This window comes from Marmota flaviventris, chromosome 5, assembly GCF_047511675.1.
Source record: "Marmota flaviventris isolate mMarFla1 chromosome 5, mMarFla1.hap1, whole genome shotgun sequence".
In the NCBI taxonomy this organism is placed as follows: domain Eukaryota; kingdom Metazoa; phylum Chordata; class Mammalia; order Rodentia; family Sciuridae; genus Marmota; species Marmota flaviventris.
In genome coordinates, this window is record NC_092502.1 from 34,063,313 (window position 1) to 34,083,146 (window position 19,834).

At 36.7% G+C, this 19,834-nt stretch overlaps 1 protein-coding gene across 1 annotated transcript in view; it reads left to right on the forward strand.

The window, feature by feature from the left end:
• The window catches only part of LOC139705751 (rap guanine nucleotide exchange factor 6-like), a 159,766-nt gene extending 140,413 nt beyond the window's left edge, over positions 1-19,353 (forward strand). Inside the window, 1 exon segment of the mRNA XM_071612120.1 lies at positions 17,943-19,353. Within this exon segment, the coding sequence (XP_071468221.1) occupies positions 17,943-17,970 (28 nt within the window). The 3' untranslated portion in view covers positions 17,971-19,353.
• The last annotated feature ends 481 nt before the right edge of the window (positions 19,354-19,834 follow it).

Here is a 19,834-nt window from a genome sequence, read left to right on the forward strand (position 1 = left end):
AGCCTAATTTTTTTTCCCTTCCCACTGCCACCAAAACACACATGTGTTCCTGTCACTCATGTGGGGTCTTTTTAAGAACTCTTTAATCATGAGTCTGTCATGGTAATATGATGCCCTTTGTAGTGAGTTAACCAGTGCTACAATTGAACTAGACACTGTAGAAGTATTGAATAGAGATTATCAAAGTGACTTTACAATCAGCTGTGCCTGTACTTAAATTTAGCCTCTCCCATGTAGTAGCAGGGTGTTGATGGGAAACTTAAGACTAGTTTTCTCATCTGTAAGATACAGGAGTTATAACACTTATCTCACATTTTTTTTTTAACATTAGGTGTAAAATAGAAGAGAGATGCCACTGATAAACACTTGGAAGGCTAGAAAGTCACTCTGTATAGGAAGCATCAGGTAAAAGATTTGAGAGTTATAGGCTCAGTTTAGAGTATCCTATGAAGAAAATTGACATGGAGAGAGAGAGTGGATGATCTCTGTTTAAAAAGAGTATAGAAAGAAAATGGTAGAGGACTAAAAAACTAAACCTTGTATTATCTTCTGTGGGCAACTAAGAAGAGAGTCCAACCAAAGATGGAGAATCATTACAAAGCAGCACAGTTATGATAGTGTAATTAAAAGCAGGGAATTTGAGAGAAGGTGGTGGACAGTAGCTCAAAGAAGGGTGTAGGAAAGGCCCAAGGTTTAGTTAAGATGATTTGTTTTGTTACAAAGAACATTTATTATACACAATTTCCATGGTTTATGTGAATATAACTGCTTTGTATTCTTGTATTTAAATTCAGGTTTATCAAAGAATATATTCTTTTCATTGGAGATGGAATAGGTGAATCATTTTGTTCTGACCAAGATTAAATAGCATTTTGTATTAAAAATAAATTTAATTTTTGAAAAAACATTACATACACATAGAAAAAATTCAAAAGATACTTTAAAAAGTACACAGTGTAGGGCTGGGGTCGTGGCACAATGGATGAGCGCTTGCCTCACATGTATGAGGCATTGGGTTCAATTCTCAGCGCCACATATAAAAAATTTTAAATAATAATAAATAAATTTTAAAAACAAGTTTTAAAAAAACCTCACAATGTAAAGTAATTCTCTTCCACTTAATCTCCAGTCCATCCATATTTCTCTCCTATCTTGGTTTATTTAGGGGCTTATTGTTTGTTTTGTTTTGGGTTTTGGCAGGTTTATGTTCCCTGGTACCTCAGGTAATTTTCTTACACTTAGTTTCATACTTTCAGAAATACCTTTCCTGATTTTGAAAGTATTTTCTTTTTTGTTCGATTGGTTGGTCCATTTTCTTTCTATACTCTTTGATTGATCATAGAGATTATTCCAAATTAGTACCTATAAAGATGCCTCAGGGTTTTTTTAAATTTTTTTTTTAAGTTGTAGATGGACCCAATACCTTTATTTTATTTGTTTATTTTTGTGCCGTTCTGAGGATCAAACCCAGTGTCTCACATATGCTAAGTGAGCACTCTACCACTGAGCCACAACCCCAGCCCCAGATGCCTTAGTTTTTAAAGCAACTACAGAGTATTCCTTTATACATTATTTGTGGGTCATTCTAAATTTTGACCTTAAGCTACTTAAGACAATGTATGATGTTTGTATTTGCTATACTTACGCCTTTTTTTTTTCCTTTAATAATCATTTTTCTTTCTTGGAGATTCTACATTTTACATGTTTTTAAGAACAAATATAAATGCTTTGGTTTGAATCCAGTGTTGGCACTTAATAAGTGAACTGAGTTTTCTCATCTGTAAAATGGGGAATCATGGTAGTTCCTGTCTCATAGGGTTAATTCAGTGAATTAGTACATTGAAAGTTCTCAGAACTTTATACTATTATAGTTTGATTTATATTAAGTTTTTATTAATCTTCAGTTCACTTTGATGTAAATAGTGAGGTAGGAAAATATATCTTACTTTGTTCCAAATGGCTTCTTGGTTATCCAGAATAATTAATCTTTTCTCCTAAAATATAATACTGTCATATACTAAAATTCCATACATATTTTTGGTCTGTTTCTGGCATTCCACTTCATTTATTTATCCCTTCATTTACTGTTTAAATTGCTAAAACGTTAAATTTTAAGAACTGATAGACTTGTACTATTATCTGGCTATTTTCAGCATGTTTGTTTCATATGAACTTTAGTGTTAATTCATTTAATTCTTTTAAAAAGTTTTGTGGGTATTTTCAGTGGATTACATTAAATAGATTAGACTGATTTAGCAGCTACTTGACATACCAATGCCTTGTTACACCTAAGAACAATTAACTTCACTTCTCATTTTCTTGTTTCTTTGGCAGTTATAGGTTGTTTATATAAATCTTGAACATTTCTTTGAATGTTTAATACCTTTTAATGCTGTTCTGAATGGAATCCTTATAATCACTTGTTGCACATGCCTAAGGATTCTAACGTTTATGTATATCAGTTTTGTATACCCTAATCTTACTACATTTTAATTTCTAATAATTTTCAGTTAATTCTTTTGGGATTTTGAGTTAGACAGTCTAATATTTAAACTACTAATAATAACTTGACCTTTTATTCCATTTATCTATTTTTTTATTTAGTCTGTTTCTATCTGCTGGTACTTTCACATTAAATAGTAATTGTAATTATGAGCCTCTATGCATAATTTGCAGCTCTTAATAAGAATGTTTCCTGTGCTTCTTCATTAAACATAATGCAGACTGGGTTCAAAAATATATGATTGAATTCTCTTTTTACTGGTTTTCTAAATATTAATTGCATATTAGTATTATAAATTATTTTAATAGTTTCCTGAAAATGAATTACCTGTCTAATCTGGCATGAGCTCCATTTAAGCATGGTAAATTTTATAGTGTTGTATCTTTCTGATTTGTGTGGCTTTTTTGTGGATTTTAATGCCAATAGCATGCTGGCTTCATAAAATTTGAAAGTGTTCATTCATTATTTATGCTCTGTAACAATTTAAATCTCATTGGAGGTAATTATTTGGTTGACAGTTTGAAAGGACTCATAAGTGAAATTCTCTGGGTCTTGATGTTCTTTAATAATCTCTGTAATCGTTCTTTTTTTTATTATTTGTTCAAAACATTACAAAGCTCTTGACATATCATATTTCATACATTTGATTCAAGCAGATTATGAACTCCCATTTTTACCCCGTAAACAGATTGCAGAATCACATCGCTTACACATCCACTTTTTTACATACTGCCATACTAGTGTCTGTTGTATTCTGCTGCCCTTCCTATCCTCTACTATCCCCCCTCCCCTCCCATCTTCTCTCTCTACCCCATCTACAGTAATTCATTTCTCTCTCTTGTTATTTTCCCCTCACTTCCTCTTATATGTAATTTTATAAAGGAAGGGTTTCCTTCCTTTACCATGCAATTTCCCTTCTCTCTTTCCCTCCCCCCTCTCGTCCCTGTTTAATGGTGATCTTCTTCTCATGCTCTTCCTCCCTATTCTGTTCTTAGATGCTCTCCTTATATCAAAGATGACATTTGGAATTTGTTTTTTAGGGATTGGCTAGCTTCACTTAGCATAATCTGCTCTAGTGCCATCCATTTCCCTGCAAATTCCATGATTTTGTCATTTTTAGTGCAGAGAAATACTCCATTGTGTACAAATGCCACATTTTTTTATCCATTCATCTATTGAAGGGCATCTAGGTTGATTCCACATTCTAGCTCTTGTGAATTGTGATGCTATGAACATCGTTGTAGCAGTATCCTTATAGTACGCTCTTTTAAGGTCTTTAGGGAATAGTCCAAGAAGGGGAATAGCTGGGTCAAATGGTGGTTCCATTCCCAGCTTTCCAAGGGATCTCCATACTGCTTTCCAAATTGGCCACACCAATTTGCAGCCCCACCAGCAATGTACAAGTGTACCCTTTTCCCCACATCCTCGCCAGCACTTGTTGTTGTTTGACTTCATAATGGGTGCCAATCTTACTAGAGTGAGATGGTATCTTAGGGTGGTTTTGATTTGCATTTCTCTGACTGCTAGAGATGGTGAGCATTTTTTCATGTACTTGTTGATTCATTGTATGTCCTCCTCTGAGAAGTGTCTGTTCAGGTCCTTGGCTCATTTGTTGATTCAGTTATTTGTTATCTTATTGTTTAATTTTTTGAGTTCTTTGTATACTCTGGATATTAGGGCTCTATCTGAAGTGTGAGGAGTAAAAATTTGTTCCCAGGATGTAGGCTTCTTATTTACCTCTCTTATTGTTTCTCTTGCTGAGAAAAAACTTTTTAGCTTAAGTAAGTCCCATTTGTTGATTCTTGTTATTAACTCTTGTGCTATGGGTGTCCTATTAAGGAATTTGGAGCCCGACCCCACAATATGTAGATCGGAGCCAACTTTTTCTTCTATCAGATGCAGAGTCTCTGATTTGATATCAAGCTCCTTGATCCATTTTGAGTTAACTTTTGTGCATGGTGAGAGAAAGGGATTCAGTTTCATTTTGTTGCATATGGATTTCCAGTTTTCCCAGCACCATTTGTTGAAGATGCTATCCTTCCTCCATTGCATGCTTTTAGCCCCTTTATCAAATATAAGATAGTTGTAACTTTGTGGATTAGTCTCTGTGTCCTCTATTCTGTACCATTGGTCCACCTGCCTGTTTTGGTACCAGTACCATGCTGTTTTTGTTACTATTGCTCTGTAGTATAGTTTGAAGTCTGGTATCGCTATACCGCCTGATTCACACTTCCTGCTTAGCATTGTTTTTGCTATTCTGGGTCGTTTATTTTTCCATATGAATTTCATGATTGCTTTCTCTATTTCTACAAGAAATGCCGTTGGGATTTTGATTGGCATTGCATTAAACCTATAGAGAACTTTTGGTAATATCGCCATTTTGATGATGTTAGTTCTGCCTATCCATGAACAGGGTATATTTTTCCATCTTCTAAGATCTTCTTCTATTTCTCTCTTTAGGGTTCTGTAGTTTTCATTGTATAAGTCTTTCACCTCTCTTGTTAGGTTGATTCCCAAGTTTTTTTTTTTTTTTTTTTGAGGATATTGTGAATGGGGTGTTTTTCCTCATTTCCATTTCAGAAGTTTTGTCGCTGATATAGAGAAATGCATTTGATTTATGCGTGTTGATTTTATATCCTGCCACTTTGCTGAATTCATTTATTAGTTCTAGTAGTTTCTTTGTAGATCCTTTTGGGTCTTCTAGGTATAGAATCATGTCTCTGCAAATAGTGATAATTTAAGTTCTTCTTTTCCTATTTTTATGCCTTTAATTTCTTTCGTCTGTCTAATTGCTCTGACCAGTGTTTCGAGAACTATATTGAAGAGAAGTGGTGATAGAGGGCATCCCTGTTTTGTTCCAGAATTTAGAGGGAATGCCTTCAATTTTTCTCCATTCAGAGTGATGCTAGCCTGAGGCTTAGCATAGATAGCTTTTACAATGTTGAGGTAAGATCCTGTTATCCCTAGTTTTTCTAATGTTTTGAACATAAAGGGATGTTGTACTTTGTCAAATGCTTTTCCTGCGTCTATCAAGATGATCACATGGTTGTTATCTTAAGTCTGTTGATGTGGTGAATAACATTTATTGATTTCCGTATATTGAACCATCCTTGCATCCCATGGATGAATCCTACTTGATCATGGTGCACAATTTTATTGATGTGTTTTTGTATCCGATTCGCCAGAATTTTATTGAGGATTTTTGCATCTAGGTTCATTAGAGATATTGGTCTGTAGTTCTCTTTCTTTGAGGTGTCTTTGTCTGGTTTCGGAATCAGGGTGATGTTGGCCTCATAGAATGAATTTGAAAGAGCTCCCTCTTTTTCTATTTCCTGAAATAACTTGAAAAGTATTGGTATTAATTCTTCTTTAAAGGTTTTGTAAAACTCCGCTGTATACCCATCCGGTGCTGGGCTTTTCTTGGTTGGTAGTCTTTTGATTACTTCTTCTATTTCATCCATTGATATTGGTGTGTTCAAATTGTGTTTATCCTCTTGACTCAGTCTGGGCAAATCATATGACTTAAATCATATGACAAAAAATAAACTAAAACCAAAAAAGGCACCCAACTGGAGGCTGCTCCCTTGGGAGGGAAAGAGATGAGTAGAACATATATTCAACATTTTGAAGAGGCTGCCTAGGCACTGACTTCTGTCTTGTCTGATATAGGGTACTGACCTGGAATTGGCATATTTTACCTGAGGACTGCTGAGAACAAAGAACTCTGGTGTTGTGGCATCTGAGAACCTGCAGTATAGCATATAGACACCAGAGGGAGCAAGAGATTACCAGCTTCTGAAAAAAAACAAGAGAACTTTTAAAACTGAATTTATACTACAAAAGGCAAGAGTAGATGCATCCCTGGAAATGATGAGGGCAGCTTACAGAATCTCCAGCTGAGAGGAACAGTGAAGGCCTCACCTGTACAAAGCCAGTCTGTATAGACTGGGAGAAGTGGCTGTTTTTCTTCAAATGTCCAAATCCCAGAAAAAATAGCAAGGCATAAGGAGAACCAGGGAAACAGCTCAGTCAAAAGAGCTCAGACATACTGAGAATAAAAGTGGTTACCAAGGGTGGGGGAGGGCAAAAAGGTGGGGATCTAGAGATCTAGTGTTCAGCACTAGGAATATAATTAATAATAATAATAATGTATTGTATTCAGGATTTTTGCTAATGAAGAGAGCAAAAATCAGCCTCTCTTGTTCCAGGTGGAAAAATGGGTAACTACGAGAGATGATGGATATGTTAATTTCTTCCACAACCATATATATTTGGTTGACCCCTTGACCAATGCAGGAGGCACCTCACCCCTTCCCCAGTTGAAAAGTCCAATAAAACTTTTGACTCCCCCAAAACTTAAATGGCTAATAGCCTGGTATTGACTGGAAGCCTAATGTGAACAGTTGGTTAACACATAGTTTGTATGTCATATGTATTACATGTGGTAAAAACTACATCAGAACCAGGAAAGACCCCTTTTTACCGGGATAGGCAATTTGCTGGGCAGTGGAGCTGCTGGCACCCAGGTACCCATGTCCTAGGGCATTTTAAGTGAATACTTGCAATATTTGAGCACACTGCCCTTCCATCAGGAGGTAGCCTTGCTATCACAATAGTACAGAGCCTACTACAGCCAATTATATGCCATTATGATTTAATACCGCATCTTTACATTTGTTTACATCTTCTCTACCCTGTGAATGGCATCACATACTGTCTTTGTGGGTAAATTTTGATAAATTTTAACTTTATATAATAGATTTATGAATATTTTATGGTAGTGATAAAATAAACTATTATCAACATATATTTTACACATTTATGACATTCCTAACTTTTTCCTAAGTTTTTTTTCAATATATAGGCTATGGGGTTTATCTGGGAAATTTTTCAAATTGTTGCAAATCTTCAAACAAACAACCCCCCCCCCCCCAACACAATACAACCAACCATATTTAAGTGTACTTACTCAGTTCAAAACCATGTTGCTCAAGGGTCAGCTGTTCTGTGTGGTCTCACTCATATGTGTAATCTAAAAAAATTTATAAGAAGAATGGAGTAGAAGAGTAGTTACCAGGTTCAGGGATTAGGGGGCAGGGTGAAAGAAATGGAGAGTGGTTAATGGATATAAAGTTATATAGGACAAATAAATTCTAGAAATCTAATTTGCATCTTGAGTACTATAATGAATAACACTATATTATATACTTGAGATTTGCTCTGAGAATAAGTCTTAAGTGTTCTCACACAGTCACAGAAATGGTCACCATGTGAAAAGGTGATTATGATCGATAATTTGACTGGAGTAATCACACACACACACACACACACACACATGCGCGAGACACGGTATACCTTAAATATATACAATTAAAAATAAGTTAATAACAAGGCCCTAAGCAACTCAGCAAGACCCTGTCTCTAAATAAAATATATAAAAAGGGCTGGGGAGGGGCTGGGGCTATGGTAATACACCCAAAAGAATTGAATGCAGAGATTCAGATGCATGTATACCAATGTTTATAGTAGCATTATTCATCTTAGCCAAAAGGTAGAAACAACTCAAGTGTCTATCAATAGATGAATGTCTACTGGCAGAGCACTTGCCTAGCATGTGTGAGGCACTGTGTTTGATCCTTAGCACCACATACAAAAATAAATGAAATAAAGGCATGCTGTCCATCTACAACTACCAAAAAAAAAAAAAAAAAAAAGGCTGGGGATGTGGCTCAGGGGTTAAGCGCATCCCCAGTTTCAATATCTAGTGTATATATGTATGTATGTATGTGTGTGTGTGTGTGTGTGTATATATATATATATAAAAGCAAACAAAAAAAAACTATTTCTTTTCCGTCTGAATGTCATTTCACTACATACATATAAATATATCTCTCTATATATTTTTTCCCATATTTTGTTTAGATATTCATCTATTGATGGAAACTTGAGTTGTTTCTACCTTTTGGCTAAGATGAATAATGCTGCTGTAAACATTGGTATACATGCATCTAAATCTCTGCGTTCAATTCTTTGGGGTGAGTTACCTACCAGTGGAGCTGTTGTGTCATATAGTTATCATGATACTCTAGGTCTGCAATGTTTGCCAGAGTCCCAGTGTTAAAGGCTTGGCCCCCAGCATGCCTATATTGGGAACTGGAGGACACTTTAAAAAAGGTAAAGCATAGTGGGAGGTATTTGGGTCACTAGGAACATGTACCAAAAGGGGATTGTGGATTCTCAGTCTTTCTCATTTTCTTTTGATCCTTGACCATGAGGAGAGAGACTTTGTGCAATGATTTGCTATCCTCTGTCTTGAGCTGCTTTGCGACAGGCTTAAATGCGGTGGATATGCTCAATCATGTAAACCTCCAAAATTATGAGCTCACATAAACCTTTTCTAAGCTGATCATCTCAAATATTGGTTATAGTGGCAGAAAGCTGACTAACACAGTAATTCTATACCTAACTTTTTGAGGATCCATCAAAATGTTTTTACACTTTTTGTATTCTCATCAGCAAAGCACAAGGCTCCCAGTTCCTATCCTCATTAATACTTGCTATTTTGTTTTCTTTTGATAACAACCATCCTAGTGGGTATGAAGTGTTATTGTGGTTTGACCTGCACTTCCCTAATGGCTCAAGATGTGGAGAATCTTTTCATATACTTGTTGACTATTTGAATATCTTTACAGCAATATCTGTTCTTGTACTTTGCCCATTGTGAATTGGATTGTTTTTTGTTGTTGAGTTTGTTGTAGGAGTTCTTTTTATCTTCTAGATCTTAGTTACTTACCAGAAATATGATTTATAAGTATTTTCACCCATTCTTTTTGTTATTTTAATACTTTTTTTGGTAGTATTATCTTATGCACAAGTTTTAATTTTGATGGACCATTGTATCTATTTTTTCTTTTGTTACCTATGATTTTGGTGTCATACTTAAGAAACAATTACCCATGCAACATCATGAAGCTTGTCTTTTGTGATTGTTATGGTTTTAGCTCTTAAATTTAGGTTTTGATGCTTTCATAAAGGATAGTGGTCCACAGTTTCCTTTTCCAGTTCCTTGAGATTCCTTGTTTGTGGTGTCTTTGGCTCTAGTGTTATGGTAATGTTGGATTCATAGAATGAGTTAGGACATATTCTCTCTTCTTCAGTAATTTCAAGGAGCTTGGGAAGAATTAGTATTAATTCTTTTTTAAGTGTTTTGTAGAAGCATTTATCAGTCAAGCCATCTCTTCAATCTCCTTGTTTGTTATGGGTCAATTCAGTTTTTCAGTTTCTCCTTGAGTCAGTTTTGGCAGTGTCTATTTTTAGGAATTTGTCATCCAATTTGTTGGCATTCAATTTTTCAAAAGATTTTATTTTCATTGTTTATTTCTGTAAAATTGACAGTATTGTCTTCCCTTTCACATCTTATTTTAGTAATTTGGGTTCTCTCCTTTTATCTTTATCAATCTAGCTGAAATTTTGCCATTTGTTGGTCTTCTGAAAGGCCTAACTTTTGGGTTTATGTTCTCTGTTTTTCCAATCTCTTTTTCATCGATCTCCTCTAATCATAATCATTTCCTTCCTTCTTCTAGCTTTGCATTTAACTTGTTCCTTTTTCCAGTTCCTTGAGATTACAATGGTAAGGTTATTGATTTGAGATCAACCTGTCAATTCTGTCTTTTTATATTTCTTTTTAAAAAATGTAGGCATTATGGCTCAGGGTATAGTTCAGTAATAGAGCATTTGCCCAGCATGCATTAGATTCAATCCCTAGTACCACCGAAGGAAAAAAAAATGTAGGTGTCTAGAGCTGTAAATTTACCTTTAGCACTGTCTTCAATGCACCCCATAAAATTTGGTATGTCCTGTTTTTGTTTTCATTCATCTCAAGATATTTTCTAATATTCTTTTTGATTTCTTCTTTGATCCATTGCTGTACAAAAGTGTATTTTTAAAATTTCCATGTTTTTAGTTTTTCTCTCTGTTTTCCAGTTGATTTCTAATTTCTTTCTGTGAGAATTTGAAAAGATCCCTTTCATGGTTTTTGATATTTTATTCACCTTACTAAAACTTATTTTGTGGCCTAAACATATGGTATATCCTGAAGAATGTTCAACGTGCACTTGAGAGTATTGTGTATTCTGCTGCTGTTGGGTGGAATGTTCTATATTTGTACACTAGGTCTAATAGTTCCACAGTGTTGTTTAATCCTCTTTCCTTATTAATTTATCTGGTTGTCTGATCCAACATGAAGTATTTATGCTTCCAACTATTTTTGTCTATTTCCCCTTTAAATCCTGTCAATTTTTGTTTCACATGTTTTGAGGTTCTCTTGCTGATTTGTACACATCTATAATGTTTATCTTTTCTTGCTGACTTGAACTTTTTTTAAAAAAATTCAATATTTAATATCCTTCTTTTCCTTTTTTTCTTCTTTTTGACTTAAAGTGCGTGTATATATTTTCTGACAGCCACCTCATCTCTCTTTTGGTAACTTTTTATGGAATACCTTTCTCCATCCTCATACTTTTAAATTCTTTGTATCTAAAGAAAGTTTCTTGTACACAGTATATAGATAGGCCATATTTTCTCAACCTGTCAATTCTGTCTTTTTATAGGTGAGTTTAATAAATTTTCTTTAGAAGTAATTCTGACAAGGAAGAATTTAATTTTGCCATGTAGTTGTTTTTCTTATGTCTCATATATTTTTCCTTTACTATATCTATTACTGTCTTCTTTTGTCTTAGATATTTTCTAGTGTACTAATTTGATTCCTTTACTGCCCCACCTTTTTTTATAGTACTGGGGATTGAACCCAAGGCCTTAACCTTGCTAGGCAAGATGCTCTACCACTGATCAAGGTCCATTGTCACTTTTTTTAAAAATTTTGAGAAAGGGTCTCACTAAGTTGCTCAGGCTGGTGTTGAATTTGGGATCCTCTTGCCTAAACTGCAACTGACACTCTCACTTTTTTACTGTACATGTTTTAGTTATTTTTAAGTTATTGCTTGGGGATTATAATTAACATCTTAATTTCTAACAAGAGACTCCTATTTAATATCAACTCAGATTCAATAGTGTAAAAGTTTTGCTTCTATATAGTTTCACACCCACCCCTCCCTTTATGTCATTGTCACTAATTATATCTTTATATATTGAATGCCCAATCAAGACTTATGTTTTATGCAATCATTTTCTAAATTATGTAGAAAACAAGAGGAGTTATAAGCAAAAACATTTATTTATATAATATATACACACATATTTAATTGTATATTATGTATGTATTAAATAAACTTTAATTATATATAATAATTGTATATGCATATATTATACATGAATATATAATTATATATAATTGTATGCATATATAATTATAAATTTCTTTTTTATTCAAAAAAGAGCCTAATTTTATTTATAACATTAATAACACTTCAAAATCTTCAATGAACATGATCTAACTTTCATGAAATCAATCTAAAATGCTATCTGACAAGTTAAAGTTAGAAGAAAGAATACATATTCTTAATTACATTTGTTTTAAGATGACTTACAACAAAAATCAAATAATACATAAAGCATTTAAGCAAAAAGGCCACATGAAAGAGGCATAAATCTGCTCTTGTAGACTGTCAAATGACTCATGAAGCACAAACATTAAAAAAAGTTACTTTCAAATGATAATATTTTAAATCATATGGTTACATAAATACATGCACATAAAATTTATTGCATTCGGTATATAAGCCAGGTGATTAGAATAAATCATTTTTGCTAGGAGAGAAAAATGTTACTTTGTAGCAGTAATCAGTGAAGCTTCTTGAAGAAATAAAGTCAAGAGGGATTTTTAAATATATATTGTGTTAGTAGGAGCAAATGTGACTCCATTTTGTTTTATGACTTCATCCTGTAAAACAACCATGCCAAGTAGAAGAGTCATGACTGGGGCAAGATATTCTTTTCCTTTTGTTATGGAAACCTTTAAGAACGGGGAACTACCTAATGGGGTATTGTTTCTGTAACTAGGGTGACTGGGCTAACTGTGATTGGTTAGGCTTCCCTCCGCTGGACTGCACTTTCCCACTTCTGTAACATGGCTTGCTTGCATTGGCTAGACCCCTCCCCCAAACATCCTTTTTGCGGTTTTCAGGCTTATAAGGAGGGCCCTTGCAATTGTTTGGGGCTGATCAGGGAACAGCTTTATGTTCTGGTCAGCCACCACTGATGTGCTTCAATAAACGCTTGATTCTATTAAACGTGAGTGGTCTGGAAGTCAGTTTATGAAACCCTGGGATGAAGCTTTAACTATAACAATATAACAAATGTAAGCATTCAGGTAAGGAGATTAGCTGCAAAGCCTGGGAAATAGAATCTGTATAGAAAAGTCAGGAAAGACTAAAGATAAAGCAGATTATGAGGACAATTATTTTTTGCTGCAGCCTGGCTGGGCACAAATCACGAGCCACTCAAGAGGAACAAACTTTATTTCTGAACTCCACCAGCACACTCCACACACGCTTCCCAGGAACTCTCCTGAATGCCACGCGGCTCCTCCAGGAACCACCAACTGGAAATCCCTCCTCCGGCACTTCCCCAACCAATGCAAACTCTTCAGGAATCCCGGCAAGAGCTCAACCAGAACTCAACGGGAACTCTGTGAGAACTCAAAAGTCATCATCTTAATGGTTCACTGGCGTCACCTCTCAACCACTACTTCTGGCAAAAATGCCATGTGTCATCCCGACTCGGCTGTGGCCCTCAACAGCTCCCCCCTTCTGTTTAATTAAACAACAAGCAATGTGGCTTAGGGACCATGCCTGTTCGGCTGTCCAATGCTACATATGGTCCTTACCCGTCATCGGATGAGCTGACCTCAAGGCGTCAGCCTCCTGTCTTAGGTTGGTACCACTGCAATTGGATCTTACCCGTCACTGACTACCAGCATACAGCCATACTTGTGGATAGGCCTATGCACCAGTGTGTGTGTGGGGGGGTGAGGTTCTTTGCCTCACCTCTGTTGGCCCCCAAATTTGGCCTTTGCACCAGTGGGGGGGGTGAGGTTCCTTGCCTCACCTCTGTTGGCCCCCAAATTTTAGACCATCACTAGCAGAAGGGAGGAGGATACAGAAATGCCACGACACCAAGCCAATTGACGGCTCCTTTGGAAAAATTGTACCACCGGTGACACCATCAGCAAAGATACTCCAAGACTACCACAATTCACTGTACCAACAGATAGTTCACAATGTATACAAGTGATACATAGTCCAGGCAAGTTCTACAAGCAGTTCAAAGCAGAGGAATCTATCAATATGTCCATTTCCTCACAAAGTAAATCGACTCCTTGATTGAGCATTACTTTGTTGAGTTATTATTCACTGATGCATCAGTTTATGCAGTTTACTGTGATAGCTATCGAAGAAGCTGTAGTTTGGTTTTATCTTTGTCTTTACCGGCACTGGGATGAAGATAGGAATTCTGGCAATGATGGCTAAAAAAAATCATGTAACATTCCAACAGGTACTAAGAAAACAATTTTCTGAACAATTTACATTATCCTGAACAGAATTATTAAATATAATTAAAGGAAAGGTGAAAGTAAACAAACAGATCTGTTAACCTCCTTATTTGTTCACATATTAAAACAATCCTCAACAGCTGTTTACCCAATTTAAATTAAACCATTTAAGTAACGTGAATAAAAAATAATTTGGATCCATTTTTTCATGAGCGCTCCCCATATATGATATATGACATACGCACATACAGACATACAACACAAAACAGAAGTGTGCAGACATAACACAATACATACAACACATAACATAATAGTAAAGGCCTTGTAGCTTTTCACAGGTGAAATCTCCATTGCAATGTTTAAAAACTTCACAGTCAAAAAATAGAACTGATCAGAAAAACATTAACCTAGGTCTATATGAGCTCAAAAAATAAAATAAAACTTTATGATGTGGGAAAAGGCAATAATAAAATAGATATTGAAAAAAGACATCCTGGTTACCACCTGGGTTTGACTCTTTTTTGGATATCCCATCCTTTTTCCTGTAACTTGCATAATGGTTCTGAAGGTATTCCCACAAGCAAGCCCCAAGGTTTTTTACATTTGCAATAGGCTTTTATGGTGTTCATTATTCATTAGCCTCCAGGTGTGGGAGAACTACTGTTGCAGATGTAAGAATAGCCAAGCTGGAGCTCTGGATATCAGCTGTTATGGATTTGAGTCAAATCATCTTCTTTTTGGTCTGTAGAAATCGCTTTGGTTAGTCTCTCTGGAATCCAAATTGGATGCTGTTCTCCCTGTGGAAACACACAAACAGAACCCTGACTCCAGACAACCACTGGGTCAGGACCTTTCCATTGTCCTGTTAGAATATCCTTCCAAAGTATCTTGGGCTTATGTACATTTTTTGGATACATATGCCTTTCCGAAGCACTAAGCCCTGATGAATCCAAATTTAAAAAGTTTAGAGTAAAAAGGGTTATTTTAAGTTTTATCTTTGGGGGATCTATACCCTTTTCCAATTCCCTCTTTTTGCTTTAATAAGTACATTTTAATAGTTTGATGAGCTCTTTCAACTATGCCTTGTCCCTGTGGATTGTATGGGATTCCTGTTATATGAGTAATGCCAAATGATGAGCAAAATTGTTTAAAAGAGGTAGAAGTATAACCAGGGGAATTATCTGTTTTTAACTGTTTTGGAACGCCCACAGTGGCAAAATTTTGTAAGCAATGAGCTATAATATCTTTAGTTTTTTCTCTGGCATGAAGGGAGCCCATCAAAAATCCGGAAGAAGTATCAACTGTAACATGCAAATATTTTAATTTTCCAAATTCTGGCAAGTGTGTGACATCCATCTGCCAAATATGGTTAGGTATCAGTCCTCTAGGATTGACTCAAAGGTTAACTTGTGGTAAAAAGGTCACACAATTTTGAAATTGTTTTATTATTTGTCTTGCTTGTTCCTTAGTTATTTTAAAACGCTTTTGTAAAGTATTAGCATTGACATGGAACCTTTTATGAAAATTTATAGCTTCTTCTCTTGTAGAGAAAATATGTATGTCATGTGTAGTTTTATCTGCTAAATCATTGCCCAAACTAAGGGCTCCAGGCAATCCTGTATGTACCCTGATATGTCCTATAAAGAATGGATCTTTTCTGTCCCAGATTAGACTTTGTATGGTGGGAAAAAAAGAGAAAACAGTAGAGGAAGGGGAAATCCTACCAGCATCTTCAAGGGATACTATAGCATTAACTATATACTGACTATCAGAAAATAAATTAAATACAGAATCTTTAAACATCACAAAAGCTTGTAATACTGCATTAAGCTCTACCTTTTGAGCTGATTGTTTGGGTACTAAAAATGTAAAAGTTTGATCAGGGGTAACTACTGCTGATGTACTCTTCAGGAATCCCCACGAGAGCTCAACCGGAACTCAACAGGAACTCCATGAGAACTCAAAAGTCATCATCTTAATGGCTCGCTGGCATCACCTCTCAACCACTACTTCTGGCAAAAATGCCATGCGTCATCCCGACTTGGCTGTGGCCCTCAACAATTTTTTGGAGAATTTTAAAAATTTGTTCTAATTAGTTATACATGACAGTGGAATGCATTTTGGTTCATTGTTCACAAATGAGCACAGCTTCTCATTTCTCTGATAGTATAAGACATAGAGTTGCACCATATGTGCAGTTTTTCTGTTTCTCCTTGAGTCAGTTTTGGTGGTGTCTGTATTTTTTGGAATTTGTTATCCAATTTATTGGCATTCCATGTGTATACCTAGGGTTATACATGTACCAAGGTCACCTCTTCACTCAACTACACCTTTGAGGAGGATGACTTGTGTGACCTTTATGTAATCCAGGGCTTGTGACCACTGTAGACCAGAGGGAGAGCAAACCAGCCTTCAGAAAACAGACCAGACCAAACTCTGCCCTCTGATGATACTGATGCATTCTAGAAAGCACTTACTAGTCTCACAATAGACATGTTTGAAGCCAGGGAGAAGCCAACAACATTGAGACATATTGGAACTCCATGAGGAGTCTTACTGGAGCATAGTGCCTGGCTTAATGAGGAAAGATATTGTGGAGAATGTAAAACAATGAAATGTATTTGAAAATGTTTTCTTTTAAAAGTTCATGTTGCATTGTGTGTTGTTTAGTAATCTCAAGTGTAAATATCAAATGCTCTTTGTGTTTGAGCAAGACTTTATAGCTTGAGAGGCCCCTCTCTTGTTCTCATTCCAACATCTGCACTCTGATGGTGCCAGGGAAGTTGAGGCCAAGAAAGATCAGGGGAGGTTGATGCTCTTAATCCTGCTCTGGATCATGTTTAGTCTACAAACAGATTTGATTCTGGAGCAAATTGCCCTTCTCAGTTTCCTGCTGTATCCAATGGGGCTGATGTGGGGAGGAACAGGAAAGAGTATATTTAGAGTGTCTGGCAGTCCTGATAAAATCGAATTCAGAGGGTAAATGAAAGTGGTGGGGCTGTTGTACCCTTTATTCTGGATCACATCACATATTCTGCAGAATACTGACAGAATGCAACCTCCAATACCAGACCCTCCTCACATTGAGAAGAGTCTTCACATAGAAGATGATGTGATACCAGGTATGAGCCTGGTGGGGTCAGTCACCAAGCAACTCTTCCATTCCAGCTTCCTCTGGTCTTTCCCGGCTACCAGAGCTGATCTTAATTCCTTTCCCTGTATTCTGGTACTGGTGCCTTTATGTGTTCCTTTTGGAAGATGACTAGAATGACTAGATGACTTCTGTGATTGCCCCACCTGGAGCAGAGCTTTGGTGGGTGATGTGGTAGGTGAGATGCCACACATTCAGAACCTTGGCTGGAGCATCTCTGGAAATGATGTTCCTATTGTGTGATCACCATTTAGAGTGTCTGGCAGTCACAAGTTTGGGAAAAGAAATGGTTTCAGGCCCATTGGTAGCCTACCCCACTTTTCTCACTGCTCTGTGGTGTGGGGGCAATACCTGGGGTCCTGTGCAGCATAGTCAGTCTTCTTATCCTCTTGGCTGCAACACTGTTCACACATGTGTAGGGATTTTATGTTCTCTACCACAGGGTGAACCCCCCAAAATCCCTATTACTGGCAATCCACAAGGGAATTTGTTCTGCAGGTCACAAATGAATCAGGTCCCCTAGGAGCTAGAGAAGAAAAAAAGAGGATGAGTTTTTATGCTGCAGGACAAGAATAGAAGTTTTTCATATTGGGAATTTTTAAAAAATAACAATTATATTTATTTAGTTTTTCAGAAATTAATAACAAATTGGCAAAAATCAAAATAAACCAAAACAAAAAACTGACATGTTAAAAGATAGATCATCTCTAAGCACAACAGCATTTATTAATTACATAAAAATAAATTTTGTCATTTTTATTTCCTTTTCACCCAACTAGGACCACATGGATGTTTTGGGAAGCTTGAGATCCTAAGAAAATCCCACAGTTAAACCAGCTCCTACATTGTGACTGAGTTACAGCACAAGATGACAGCATTACTAATATTCTCCCATAAAGAACTTTTTTTCAGGGATATTTTTGAATAACTAGGAACTTCAAAAACCAGGTGGTTTTATTAGAATGGGGAACATGAAGAAAATACAGTCATTGTCCACTAAAGCATGATCCAATTTGAGTATGAGAACTCTTCAGATTGCCTAAGTTCTGTGCATGACTTCTAAGACTAGGCCATCATGTTTTCTGGCAGCCCAGCCTGCAGCCACTGCCATCTGCCTAACTCGAAGTCTCCCAAGCTGCACCAAAACTAGGATTAAGAAAGCAGAAGTCAAATTTTTTAATCTTTACTCCAAGGAATTAGGGTTTTCTGGATAGGAAGGTAAGAAGTTTTTTTGCATCAAGCTTGCCTTTACACTCAGTTATTGCTGCTAAATCCACCCAGTGCACACATGTTCTGAGCATTGAAATGTATTGAGTATACTTCCCATCAACATACAGGAAGCTAGACTACATTAGTAAGTCATTCTGGAAGAAGCCCCTCAAAACAGAGGCAGATTTGGTGAGCCAAGGTCACTGCCTGTGGTAATAACCTCAGTTCACCTAGGTCCTTTCCAGGAGAATTATATTAATCTCCTGATTCAAGAGGTACCTCTGGCCAGGATATAAGAAAGCCTAACTTCAGACTAGGGCAATGACAGGGTGAGTTTGGCAGTCGCGGTTTAGTCTACAGCACAAGATGACAGCATCACTAATATTTAGCTCTGGAAAGAGTTTTGGCTGGACCACACTCCTGGAGCATCTTTCCTAATGCAGCTTAATGGCTGTTGTCCAAATGTGTTGCTGGGTAGCCAGGAAAGGACCCATCCTTGGGGAATGGAATTGCCTTTGGAATGAGTGGATGGCACCAGATACTGATCCCAATCATGCCTTATCTGGACAAGTGCTGGCAGGAAGTGCTGTGCTTGGAGGTAATGTTGTTGGTCTGCAGGGCTCCTGCTGGGAATTTTAAAGGATACTTAAAACCCTAGCTGGGATGTGTTTTTCTTAGATCCACATTCACTGAAGAAGGCTAACCATGTCCCTTCTAAAAATTCTCTACCTCACTTTTACTCTCATCAAGGGAATAGGAGACAACTGAAGAATACAGTTGTCTGTATACTCCTGTTTTCTCCCTGAAATTTGTGATTTTAAGTTTTCCATTCATGACCATGATCTGTTTTAAATTTATTTCATATATGGTGTGAGGTAAGGATTTATTTAAAGCTGTTTTTTAAAGTATGGCTACTTAATTGTTATTGTCATTTGTTGAAAGAATCATCTTTCCATCAATAAATTGCTTTGGCACCTTCGATTCAAATCAACATACATATATATATATATATATATATATATATGTGGTGAGCCGCTTCTGCCGTTTCTGCAGACTATGGTCGCCATTACGAGATGGCGCTGGCTCCGCTGTGGTATGTGACAAACAACTCCTTATCTGAGAGAGTTGGCACATGATTTTTCATCACCCTGTGAGAGAGTTCCACGCGGCAGCTTTGCATTGGGGCTTGGGATGCTTTATTAAGGCTGGGAGGGCATCCGGGAAGAGAGAAGAAGAAAGAATAATAAATATCAAGGGCCCGAATAAAACTACTGAGAGAAGATTTCGGAGTTGCGTCTTCCTTGCGGGCAAGGGGTCGCGACAAGTGGTGCCGAAACCCGGGAAAATCAGAACTCTCAGTAGTCAGGGGTGGTGCACCGGTTAGTCCCAGGTAAGTGGGATCCGCGATCAAAGCGGGGTCAGTCCCCAGGTAAGGGGGATCCGCGTTCAAAGCGGGGTCAGT